General features: G+C 35.0%; 1 protein-coding gene across 1 annotated transcript in view; it reads right to left on the bottom strand.

Moving 5' to 3' along the window:
* FoxK (forkhead box K) overlaps positions 1 to 14,116 on the bottom strand; it is a 33,112-nt gene extending 18,996 nt beyond the window's left edge. The window contains exon 1 of the mRNA XM_013313877.1: positions 13,309 to 14,116. Coding sequence (XP_013169331.1) covers positions 13,309 to 13,673 — 365 coding nt within the window. The 5' untranslated portion in view covers positions 13,674 to 14,116. The remainder of the gene's footprint in view (positions 1 to 13,308) is intronic.
* Between the last annotated feature and the right edge of the window lie 339 nt (positions 14,117 to 14,455).

Genomic DNA, 14,455 nt, shown 5'->3' with positions numbered 1-14,455 from the left:
CGTGGACCAAAATACAAGCCTACAACTTATTTCGAATAAGAATTAAATTCTTTCGGGAATAAACCGTTTATTCATTAATATCTTATGGTCTGAAATCGCGAATCAAAATTACCTGCGCCTTACTGTATTTTTCAAAACTTTTTAAATATAAGTTGTTTTTGAAGGTTCTAATTATCTTAATGCCCGACTCGTATCAGCGCTTTCCTATTTTAAGTTCGGTGAAAGCAACATTTTCAACGATGACACTATCAGTAAGTCCAGTTGGAGGTATAAATTATCTGATTAAAAAGGGGTGGTGATAACGCTAATGGATTTTGTCCCCCGACGTATCCTCAGAGAGGAGAATTCTCCCCAATTTCTTTTGAGATTTGTTAAGAAATTTCAGTCAACTAAATTAGTGTCTGACATATAAGTATAAAGAAATACAATAAACATTTTTAGATGATAAAAAAGTAAAGTAATAAACATTTTTCGCATTTAAGTACGTATATATTTATTGAAGCAAAACAAGGCATCCTGGGCCATTTCAAAAGTACCGCAACTTCAAAGGAAGGCTCCCCAAAGTACTAGCCAAATAAAGCCTCGAGTGTATTCCAAATACGGCACCATATAAATTTATGGACACGAGGATGACATGCAAGGTTGCCAACAAATAAATAACTTAAAAGAAAATATCGCTTGAAAAATGAGATAAAACTTAATATACAGGAAGTCTAAAATTACTTGTATTAAAAAAAGTACAATAATGAGTACTCAAAATTATTAATGAAATATCTTCTAACTCCATAACGAATTTCAAAATTTAGAACTGTAACGAGACAATCACATGATCTATCGAAAGATATTGTCTGTTCTATATTATGTTTTAAGTTCGTTATTCGAGTGACAAAAAAATTAATAAAATATTATTGGGGACAACCCTATTAGTCTGCGACAAGTCCACGCGGCGGGCGACGCGGCGGCAGATTTCAGAGCCGTATTTGGTTTGCTAATGAGTAGGGGCAACGTCTGTTTGTCGCGTCTCGCTTTGCCATTGTTTGAGCTCGAAAGTGTTAAGCCCGTGTCCTAGTAATTATAGACAAGGTGACAAAATTTAAAAGAAACATACAGACGAAATGATAACCTCCTTTTTGAAAGTGGCTAGAAAAGAGAATATGATAATGGTATTTGGATTGCTTTAAAAAACGTCCCGAATCATTATACTTTCACAAATTAACGCTTATTACGTGCGTTGTATCTTATCTAATACGCCAAGATGAAATTATCGACAAGTGATGTTTGAGAGGAGTGGGGCAAAGGTATTTTGGCTGCGACGTTGACGGCGGCATTGTAAACAAACGCGACGTTCGGAAATAGGTCGGCGCTTCGTCTTCAGGCGTCGCCACTGGCGCAGGCGCGATAGGTCGCGGCGAGTCGGGCCGAGTCGCAATCAAACTCCATCGTGCAATTTATGTACTTTTGGCAATGCAGCCGGCCGGGACGGAGACACATCAAATAAAAACAAAATGTTATTAAACCGCTCTGATTGTTATCGAGGAAACTAGAATGTAAGAAGCGTTCGCAACAAGCCCAGGAAACTAATTTTTTTTTTATATTTCTCCTTATTCGCATGTATATTAAAAACTTTCACAATTAACTACAATCAAAAAATCGAATAGAACAAGATTTATTGCTCACTAATGTAAACTAGTTCACCATATAGAAAATAACACAAAGTTCATTGATTGCGCAACAAATAACATGTCAACAAACACCTGACACTGGCACAAACATTACATATTGCGAAACATGTTTCTAACGCAATATTATAAATACATCGTAGTTAAAAAATCTGTAAGAAAAAAGTGAGGTTTAAACCCCTTTATAATTATAATAGAAAATTATCAGAAAAAATATCTAAATAAGCAGTAGTTTAATAAAACTCATTATCAGATTAAGTATTATCTGAAATATAGAAACTGAACATAAAACTTTTTATAAAACAAGCCTTTCGTTATTCGCCAACCTACAGGAGGTGGTGTAAGAGGGGTGAAGGGGTGGGGTTATGAGGGGGAGGGGCTGTCAGCGGCCGCGTCCGCTTATCGGATCTCGACCTACATCTCGCCTCACCGCGCACATCAGATAACGCCACGTAAAATCACAGAGTAATTACCAAAATAGCACCTGTTGTTGTCTGTCTCGTATATCTGTACACCGCGACCTAATAATTTTGATACCATTATATATCATGACCCAGTCTAGTCGATCCAATCTTTTGTCAAATCCTAACGCGCCGATCATCGATTTACTGAGGTGTTCCTTTATTCCTACGTTTTCGAACCGACCAATAGAAAACACCCCTTTACTGCCACGCTCATCCATTATGTAGTTCAAAGTATAGGAAATCAATACTAAAGGACCGTTTTAGGTGACAATTAATCGTCATCGTTAGTTTTTATCCGCTACTGCTGAATACATAATTGGCAACAATTTTTCTATATCAGCAATGCTATAAACGAGGCGCGGCCACAATTGTTGTGTCATTGTGACGCATTCCACCACCGTAATATCTGTGGCGCCGCCGCATCATTGTCTGTTGTCATATCGCCTCACGCAAACTCTGACGCACTTTGTACGCTCACTTAGCAACCAAAGTTACCAAAGATCAATATACAATTTACGTACAACAGGTAGATACAATCCTCCCGTTAGATAAGAAAATTGAAGGGTCCAAAGCTGCTACTGGATACATTTATCCCAAAAAATTTTCAAAACCATATCACCTATCAAATATAAGGCATTTGTCGTCCAGTCAAAATCATATAAATGCTTTAAAAACACGAAAAGGTTTTAAAGCTAGAGGCAATAATAATTAAGTTGTATTTTTCTTCATAATCAAGATTTTTTTTTAATTTATATTATATAAAAAAACAACTCTATTAGTTATGCTGAAGCTGTAAATTATATCAATAAAACATCCGATATCACCAGTGTTGTCTATGGTCATCATTTAAATTATAAATATATGTAACATATTGATTAAGTCTTCTTAGATTTATAACTAATTTTATTTATCACTTGTTTATAAGGCTTCTAGGTTTTATAGTTTTAAGGACACTCTTTTATGAACCACCAAAAATACTTGTGTTACAATAATTATCTCTCGTCTATCTCTTATTATCGCAACCATTCTATAAAATTTACTAAACATCAAACTATTTTATGCTACGAACAAATTCCACTATAAAACAACATAAACAAGTTGTGCAAAATAGGATGGCAACATCTATATCGGTGATACAGGCGATATCGGCGATATGGGTGTTATCGATGGCGATGGCGATAATGAATGCCGTCAATACGAAGGTATGCTTATCAGTACACCTAGATGCGGCACAACACGCCGCGCTCATACAATAAGCAGGCGTCGCCCACGCAGACTGTACAGTGCACCGCACAAGTACTGTCAGTAACATCAGACATTTAAATATGCACGTCTCCTTTTGTTATCATTGTACAGTGCGAACGAATGAATCTTACCTTTTACATTATAAACCCTGTACTATGTTTTTACTTTCAAATTATCACCATCATCAATCAAAATCATATCACCCGTGCCACTAAACTAATTTCCAAGATATTTTTAGCATTGACCCACAATGAAATGTTATCAAGACAAGATTGTTTTTATACAAATTAATGCTAATATATTATGTAATTATTCTTACTGGACTATTAGTTGGAATTCTATCCGTGTATTTTTGTAAAGGTCAAATGATATTCTATAAATTAATACGAACATAAATTATCGCACTTGTGTGCACGAGTGTACATATGGGATCGCAATTGCAAGCACTTACAAACACAGTGCACCGATCGCTGCAAACTCATAGCATCGCTCTAATACTCTCGCATCCAATACTCTACAATACTACGAGTTTCCTCTATACACAATACGAGAAAAATGCAATTACAAGGAGTAATGTGAGGAACGCACAAAGCGACCTCTTTGAACTAACGGAACTAGGATTTACAAAGACTGAGAACTTTAGTCCGAGCAGACGCTGTCCTTAGATTGCATTTCAATAAGATAACAAAACATAGTTCTATAAATCAAACAATAGTTCGAAAAGTTTAAAGAATTAAATCGACCTAGATGCCAACAAAATAGTAATTTAATTTTTCCACATAGGAATTAAATGTATTTTTGTTACAGCTAGTAGAAATATCTTGGTTCTCTATTACAACTATTACAAAAGAATGTCACATCAAAAGCTGTCCGCTGTTCCACCTGACTCGTTGCAACTATTTGCGTCTCGGCGACTAACAATGTCTTGGGCTCCTGTCCAAGTCAGCGAATGTATTGTTATACGATCTTCTGACAACTATTAAATCTATGGGACAAAATACATAACGCAATGCGTTGTTGCGTAAACTTTAATATATCTCGGGTCTTTTGTAAGGTTTCAGACCGAATAAACAAACGAACATCACCATTTGAAAAACATGGACAATCATAGTAATAAAAAGCTTTAGTTTTTTGCTCATAATTTACTCTTCTATTTTTATCTGTTGCCAGGAAAATATTGTCATATCGATATAATTTTATTACGAAATATTATTTATAATTGATATAGTTTAAATATGTGTACGCTTCATTGCATGAGCAAAAAAACGACTCCGATAAAATACACGCATTGTAGGCACTAATAACTTCATGCAATTACGATGATAAAAGTGTTCGTGTCTTGTCGTAAATAAGTTTGAAGATTTTCTTATGTGAATACGTCTAACCTTTTAACATGTTCGTGAAAGTTTCGTTATAAAGTTAGCATTTTGAAATATCTTGATAATACTTAAGCCAATGCTTTCGTGACTTGGTTATTACCATTTGATTTCAATGTTATTTTACATGAAATATTTGGGCTGATGTCGGACCATGCGGTCGAGGCATGTTACGAATACCACGCCTTGTATGTTAGCACGAGTGACGTCATACAAACATACCTTAGTACATACGTTCATAGAATATTTGAATTTTAAAACAGAGTAAGAACTAACACTGGTTGGGAATAACAAGTTTACCTCGTGTCACTTTTGAATGCGCAAATACTATATTGACTTGAGACTAGAAACCTTTAATTTCTAGTTTTTTTTTCATCCTCACATCTACGTCACAAAACGAATTCGGTCATAAAACGTATCTTTTTATTTATTTATAAGGTTAGTTCTATAGAGCATTAATCTTTTCTTCATTTAAAATACATGAGATAAGGAAAGCCTTTTCCGTTCGCATTTCTCCGAGATGGAATGGAAGCGTTAATGGAATTTTTATCAGACTTCACAACCTTAAAAGCGAATTAAATTCTTCAACTACGTAAAGTATAATACAAAAACTAATGGATTAAATAATAAATATATTTTGATTGTTTGAATGGTGTTAAATATAAGTAACATATTGATTATAAAATTGTTAATATAGAGGCCCTTAGAAATAAAGGTATGGTTACCGCATCGTCCTACGATCTATTGTTTATTTTGACGGCACCGCTTAACGTTTTTATCGCGCTTTCAAGGTTAATTTGTGTAGAATAGATATATGCGACGTGTTCAAGCAATTTTGAACCTAAAGATTATGAGGTATCGAATTAATTTTGTCTGTATAAAACTAAGCGTAATGTTTATCATTTAATACAGGTTTGGCGACCCACTAAACGTTGCCTTTTGCATGCGGTACGCGCCTGTTTTAGCACATGAGTTACATAAATGGGTGTCGCATCTCATCTTATATACTAGAGATAGAAATAAGAGCAAAATAAAATGTAAATAAGGTAATCATAGACTTTAGCATAACAGCAGGGAAGAAAAAGTCGTTTATTATTCGTTTTCTTAACAAGGATGTGTGTAAAAACTTTGCCTCTTCATTAATACTTCATTATACGTAGTGTAATTTTCTATTTACAAACACGCTGTACAATGGCAGTCTTTACAAGTACTACGTTGTTTACCGATAGCGGGGACAGGGGACAGTGGTTGCGCAACGCTAAGCGGCCGCGCCGACAGCTGCCCGAAGAACATACGCCCGACAATTCTCATAAACAAAAAAATATTAAAATTTAATTTTAATGATGGATATTATGACTATTAACCTTAGGTATAAAACAGTTTACTTAGCAATTCGCTTTTCTAGAGCAAGCGTTAGAATACAACAAAAATAAAACGAAGGAAAAAGAGAAAAATTTTACGAAGTATAAAAAATTCTAATAAAACATAAAAGTGTAGACTCTCTCTGTGTAATTTGAACGCGGCAAAATCCTTTATAATATGTTCGTTTATATTTTCAAACATTCTTATGTAACAACGTAAAATAGACTTGCAATATTACCACGTAATAATGTTGTGTGCTCCGAATGCATTGAAATAACTCAACTGGATTATAAATCGATATGAGCCGAGTCTGGGCGCAGTGCGAGCGTTCCTTTGATGAGATAGGGGTGGTGTGAGGTTGCACCCCCATTGAGGCGAAAGGGGAAGGGAGGCTGCATCGGGGAGCGCTTATTACAGCGTCCTCATGAAACATGATTAAAATTAAAAGCACGAGGCAATAGCAAATCGGTCTAGAGTTCCATAAAATTTCTATTAAAAACTCCTAAAATCTATTGCTAACAAAATCTATGCGTTTATATTTATACATTCATCACCGTTGAAAAATCGTTTATTCTTAAACGTAATAAAAAATAAAAAATATAAAAAATGCAATAATCATCCGTATGTTCTCACATTACGTAACCGTCTGTACAAACAATTCGTCACCGCGCGTTGTAAACAACGGCGCGAGTAGAACTTTACCCTGTAGATACGTCGCGTTGGTCGCAGTTATCACAGATAATGCAATGTGAATACAACTAGCTTCGCTCACGATAAACAACCACACACAGTACCTGCATCACTCCGTACAATCGCACGCTTATCTAGGCCAATCATGTTACAATGTAATCCAGTTATTCTGTATCCATATACTTCGGACAATGTTACAAATTTAGACATTTAGTTCTTTTGATAAAAAAAAACTATGAAAAAATAATACAATTACATTTTTATTGTTTTTATCTATTAAAATCATTAATCTTACTTATTATAAATGCCAGTGTTTAGATGGATGGATGGAACAGATGTAGAACAACCTGGAATAACACATACGCTACTTATTACGTTTTTAAATTTCCCGCGGACAGAGTCGCGGGCGACAGCTAGATTATTGATATCTTTTTAAATTGTTTAATCAACCATTATCAATTGGGACTGTAGATGTTTTTTCATAAAGTTTCAAGTTTTTATTTATTAGCAATAGAATAGAATTTTATGATATAACGAATGCAATTTTTGTCTATTGTCATCGAATTTCCACGTCGTGTTCATTGTCCGCGGCCGGCGCGGCGGGTCGATGTCGATGAATTTAAAAACGTAATCGCCAAACAATGTTTACATCGTGCACCCATTCAGCTGAATATTCAGTTTTAACGCTTCATTGCAGTATGTATCTTAATGCAACGAACTTAAGAGCACTTATCGATTGATTTACGATAGCTATGCATTTGTTTGGTATAACGACAACGTATAGAGGTTAAGTGCATCTTCGCGGATTGATTTGTGTTGGTGGAATAATTCATGACCACTTATGGTACAGATTTAATGACGAATTAAATATATATAACTGATGATAGAATAAAAGCCGGGCGTTGTAATATAGATTTAAATAATAACAATTTCGTATTCAACTTACAAGTTGTGCTAGAGTAAACTTGACTAGGTTTAACCCTAATAGTCTATAGTAAGGTTCACTTTCGTGGCAAAATGCTAGGAGCTGTAGTATTGATCGATTCTACCTTATATAAAAAGTACTATCAAGTCAGTAAGTAGGCCAATAATGTCAAGCGGTTTGTAACATCGATTCTTCATAGATACTGCTCATCAGAATTCAAGAGCTCTCCACGAGCTCTGTGTTAGGGAAGCGAGGCACGCAAGTTTCCGCACGACAGAAAAAAGGTGGTAGGAGTGGGTGGGGGGCATAAAGGAAGCCTTCCTAGCGACTGCGACCTTGATCCTTACATTACACGATTCTAACGAACGGGACTTTCGGGACAAACAACCATCAATCGGAACGTGAAGTAAAAGATTTTATTCCACTGCCGGCATATTTGGAATTCCCGGACGAATGGCCTTGTTACGTGGCGTATTGATCGCCGTAGCGATGGCGTTTTCTGTACGGAATATTGATTTATATTAGCAATAAGATTATCTTAAGTCTGGGGAAATCCATCGGTGAACTAATCCAACAGAACTAAATACCATCTTTATGTCCTATTTACCTTAACCATTATTGCAGACATTTTTACACTTTGAACCTGACAATGAAGACTAACGAAAAGTGGTTGATGAATGATGAAAATGTTACTAATTGCGAGATTACAATGAGGCGACTTTGGTTCATTTACTCTGTAATCTTTGCCCAAACCATTTGAGTACATAAAAAATATGTTAAGTGTCGCATCGAGAAGTCAAATATGTAGACAGACAATACACATGTATATATATATATATATATGTGTTTTATAAATGAATACAGTTGGTACATCTAAGCATCACGTAGTCGACACGCGCCTACATGTCTGGACGAGGCTAATCTCCCTCCGTAGAAGCCGGAAGCGTCTCTCGTCCGGTCCTTAGAGGATGTGTCCTACTAACATAAACAGTGCCTCTATTTATATTTTTATAAAGTTTAATTTTATATCACACTACATAATAATAAATTATGTAATATGTATGTAATAAAAATTGTTACGTCCATCCGTAAATAGACAGATAAAGATATTATATGCGATTTTAGCTTCTATTTGCAAGTAAACTAAGTATCATTGTAATGTAAAGTGACATAACAATAATCAAAGAGATAGCAAGGTTCAACTTAGGTTTAATTAAACATGACGTCATAATATTATGTTTTCCAAAAACAGTATTAGGAATCAATAAAAGTTGCGGTGTATGTCTGTGCTGGCTATTGTGTGGCAGATGAGTCGCGGTCGCAGCGTCGTATCCCAGGAGCGACCGCGAATCGCGAGTCGTGATTCACAGACTTTCACTGTCAGCAGCGGAATGCGTACACCAGACGGAACTGGTGGTATTCAGTACTGCGATCCTTTCACACGGCCCTAAAGCACTTTACAAGCGCTACACCGTAGCTTTAGCTATTTTCAGTTGAAGGGATCTTAAAACAGATGCCCTACTTAAGTAGGAATGACAATGTACGAAACGTTATGAATATTTTAAAAGTCAAATCTCAACTCGACCCGATGAAATTATAATAAGGCAACGACATCGATTCACGTAAAAAAGTAAACACAATTCGTCGTAGCCACATTTACAGTAAGTTTTCACTGCTGAAGCACGTGCGCAAAAACATATCTTTATCTCTGTTATATCGAATAGAATGAGAGGGTAGACATTATCATTTCGTACAATTATTTTTGCAATGGAAACGAACGATTACAAATTCAAATAAGCCGTTTAGATTTGAAGGCGAATTTTAAAGTAAACTTGTACTGATAAACATTTAAACGAATCGATAAAAATAAATGATAATCCAGATGAAACTGGATCGAACCGGTGGTGTCCACGTTATAGTCACTATCCTTACACATGTCGACAATTGGACAGAATAGTGACCTCATAGTGGCGCGCCCAAATCATGTAAATAACAGGATGTCGCACTATTTACGCATATTTATCTATACTGTATATAATACAAATAACGAGGTTCGGGTCTAGACTTCTGACAAAATTCATTTCTTTCTCACAAGGTTATTATTAAAGGTGACCTTGTTAGGACTTTTATGATACTACACTGTCAAATGTTGGCATAGATTATAAGGATTATTTTTTTCATAAGGTGGCAAACGAGCCACTTGAGTATGCTGTAACATCGAAGCGACCACCCATAGACATCCGCAATTGAAGGTGCTTTGGCTACCTTATATCAACGGTGGAGAGGACGCCCAGAAAAAGGATAGATACTAGTTTCCAAAATTATACCGAATTGCATAACTGCCTGACTCTCTGACTGACTTAAACTCTAAAAACAATGTTGCAGTTAAATTGGCACATTGGGCAGAGTACTGACAGGGCACTAAATCCTGACTTACTAAAATACCGTGTACTACGCCTTATATTTGGAAACACTATAAAAAAGTAAACATTATGAGCAGCTATACCGGTGTATGTCTGTAAGATAGCAAACGGGGGCGCCACCTTGTATGTGACAAGACCAAACAAGCCTAGCTTTGAGCTCGAAACAAGACAACATAATGATTTCATCGAAACCAAATTCCGTCAGTTTATAACCTTACTAGGCATATTGTAAACTAACAGCCAATTGTGAGATGAGCGAGTACGAGTACATTAAACGTAAAATTTGTATTGTTTTATGCTTATAATATGTCTAGCGAAATTATAAATTGGCGAAATTTACAATCGGTCAGTGACAGTCACCAAGTCACGATCGTGACTAGGCCCGATCATAAAGTAAGCAAATCACGCAGACATCTGCTATGGAAAAGGTAATAAAACGACATACTAAAACTACCTAGACATGATAAAAGTAACGAAAACTGAAATTTGGACACGAAACAGAACAAAATACAAAAGCTACTAATTTTCTGTTTGCATTCGTTGCCAACAAGACTACACAATAAACGAATATTTAGTAAAGTATCCATCCTTCCATCCAAAATCCATTTAATAATGAATACTACTATTTATTATACATATTCTACATTACTGTCTTTAACAAATATAAAATAATGTACATAATATTGTAGAACAAAAGGTAAACAGACATAATAATAACGATAACTGGGACATAGGAAATCGCTAGACAAGGACGAATTTAAAAATAGACGTTTAAAACAAATTACCTTTCGCGTTTGCTGTAAACAAACATAAAATCGCTTCACGAGGAAAAACACCGCGACCGTGTATCACATTTAATATGTATTTTACATAATCTTTTTATATGCACATAAAACAATTGCATCAAGCTATTTAACTTAACTTATTAATTGATAGGAAATAGAACAAGTTACTTTACTTAACAATCTATGAGAACAATAATAGCAGCAAAACAAATTTCGCTTCTTCATGGATCACTTCTACTTCAAAATCAAATATTTCTGTGAATAAGCTAGTAAAATCAATAAAGCTTTAATGACATCATGCAGTACAATGAAAAACAACTAGAAACAGAACAGAGGGAGGAACATATAGGAAGGATGGAACACCTTTCATTGTGTAGATAAACTAAAGAACTCGTACTAAGGCTAGTACTTTAATTAAACACTCCACTAAGTGGACTACATACTGTGTGAGTGTGAAGTAAATGGAAAATTTATACTCAACATGCTAAATGACAAATATGAAATAATAATAACGTAGCTAGTGTGACGTATATTCACCGAAAGTGAGGCTTGTGTTAATTATCTGTTTGGTTTTAACGTTATTAAACTACCTTGGCTAAAATGCTTACACAAACAATTGTTTAAGGATATATATTCAAAAGAGAAATAAATAATCTTACTTATATATTGTTAATAAGAATTTTTTCTTGTTAAGCATGATAAGACAAACATTTTAAAATCATCATTCAAATTAAAATAAATATGCACGTCATCATTACCGTAACGAAATTTGCAAAAAGAAAAATCACCAATTCTGAAGGTGGTATAATTCCACTGCCAATAGAATTGTATTTAAAAATTTTATATCTGTTTTTCACAGATAAAGTTAAACATTCAACAACTTTGTAAGACAAATATAGAAATTATCAAACTTGTATAACCATGTCATATTCACCAAGCAACAAGTTACCGAGTCTACCTTTTCTCTATAAGGTTGACTTAAAAATATGTGCTAGTGTTATAATTGTACTAAAGTAAGCTTAGTACAATATGAATTGCATATAAAAATTTAGCTTCACAATATGTATTGGTATTACGTTATATTGCATCATCCAATCTCAGAGTACAATTCACTTAACATGCGGACCTAAAAACACGCGCGATATCATTCGAAGATTAACAACATATTTTTCACTATCTTAATTTTTTTATCATTGGAAGAAGAGTGCACGCAAAACAAATATGGACATCTAATGACCTCGCAACTGTTTGTTTACTCTGTCAATTGATAAACGAGTTTGTTTATTTTATACATTTATAGCAATCAGAGAAAATAATGAATGAAGTAATTTACTATCACTACAAATAGGTAGACCAAATGAAATGATGAATTAAATTTATTAATGAACTAATGTTATTTATAAATGGAAATAGAATTAATTGCGGAACTAATTGTTACATTACTCAATTGACCAGACCTTTTAACATACATTTCCATGTTTTGAAATGAGAACAGATTGTCACCATGCCTTCTCACATATTAGGTTCAACCATCAATTTCAAATACATTGGAACCTGAATAAACAAGAGTCCAAGAGACTGCGATATTTTTTTAACTTATAACCTGTGTTTCTCACTTAAGTTTTTTGCTTATCCAGGTTCAACTGTATATTATGTTAAAACTATTTAAGATAACTTATTATTTGTATATAAACAATGTTATTCATACAACATATTATGTAAAGTTCAGTTCTACATATGTGATATCATGTATGCATTATGAAATAATTGTTAAATTGAATAAGGACAACAAGATTTCTGCATTTCACTAGAATTTTTTCTGATTATGCCGCATTATTACACACCAAATATATCATTGTTTGTAGAATTTAACAGGATGATGTCATCAATAAACATGTGATGACTAACAACTTAATTTGTGAAACAATTATGCATTTAAATAAACACACCCACACTATACAAAAATAAATTTGGACAAATTCCCAACGTTGTACTTGTTATTCATTATTATTTAAGAATATTTGTCAAGCAATTAAATGTAATAATAATCAATTTAGCTATCAAAATTACAACATATACATAGGTACATTGAATGAAAAGCAATATGAAACAAGCTAGATGACAACATAGACAAAAAATGTTATAACCCCATTATTATTTAATAAGGTATTTAGTCTATTAAAGATGACTTAATTTGTATTAGAATAATATTTGACTGAAAAATTACAACTAACAAAACGTAAACAAATTGCTACATAATTACTTGACCTTTGTAGAAAAAAATCGATTAAGTAGGTATAAACAAAAAATAATGTTTACAAACAAAGTATACTTTTTTATAAGGGTGCAAATTGCTTACCTTTTGGGCAGCAGCATAGCGGCAGACCCCTTGCGCTGGAACACACCGTCGACGAGCACGCCGTTCTTGCTGTTGCACGTGAGGTAGAACTCTGGGTGGTCATAGAACAGTTCCAGATGTCGGCGAGATATAAAGCTCGAATGTCCCATGTTTACGTCGACCTGACCGCTACTCGAATTCCGCCCTATTATGACACGTTTTTGCCGAATTAGATACTCAAAATCCCGACCGTCGAGTCTCGCGATGGCGATGGGCGCCGGCTCTTGCGCCCATTGCACCTTCGAAGGCGAGGCGGGCGCCGACTTGAGCGCGAGCAGCGCCCATGCGTCGCTCTCCGAGCTCCGCGTGAACTGAGTTTGAGCCATCTCCGGCGCGTGTTTCACCAACGCTGTCCCGCGGACCGCACACCCTCACGATGGCACATCACAGCTCCAACGAAGCACCCGGATATCCGGAAACTGCCGAATCCGTCCCCGTTCTACACTTTGAGGTTACGGACGGGACGCACATGCGCAAAGTTTCAGCTAGTGCGGTAAACAAGAATTATATAAATCACACCACCACGTGATAAAACTGTATACATATATCTAGTCCGGAACCGTGGATCGATATTATTCGGCGTCGGGATACGATTCCTTATCGAAATATTAACTTTTGAGATGTTGCACAACAAAATTTTCGCAATTGGACCAAAATTAGACACTAAAGTAAACACGAGGCGAGAACAAAAATAACCAAAAACGTCAGATCGGCATACGCAGTATACAAGGTTCCGTGCGCCATCTGTAAGACACAACAAAAAGCAACAAATTCCTTAGTTCCATTTTACGCATGTAATTTTAACCATAACTTCAGTTGGTTAACAACCCTATAGTTTTCGGATTTTCTTGCTGTGAACGCTAAAAGGACTTTCTCTGGTATAAAGGAAATAATTTGATGAATTTTTATATCGTAGCATATTTTTTCTGCTCTAATTTCAGTGTTTTCAGACAATAAGGATTATTGGCTAGTTCAAAACTTGTGATATTATTGTCTTGATCGTTTTGTACAATTTCTAAAAAAAAAAATAAAGTAAAAAGTAAACAAAACCAACTTAAGAAAAAATCATAAATATGTCATACATTTAATCAACCAATCCAAAAGGCAA

This window comes from Papilio xuthus, unplaced genomic scaffold, assembly GCF_000836235.2.
Source record: "Papilio xuthus unplaced genomic scaffold, Pxut_1.1 DF827542.1, whole genome shotgun sequence".
NCBI classification, from domain to species: domain Eukaryota; kingdom Metazoa; phylum Arthropoda; class Insecta; order Lepidoptera; family Papilionidae; genus Papilio; species Papilio xuthus.
Note: the sequence above shows the minus strand (reverse complement) of the source record. Positions and strands in the feature narration are given on the sequence as shown.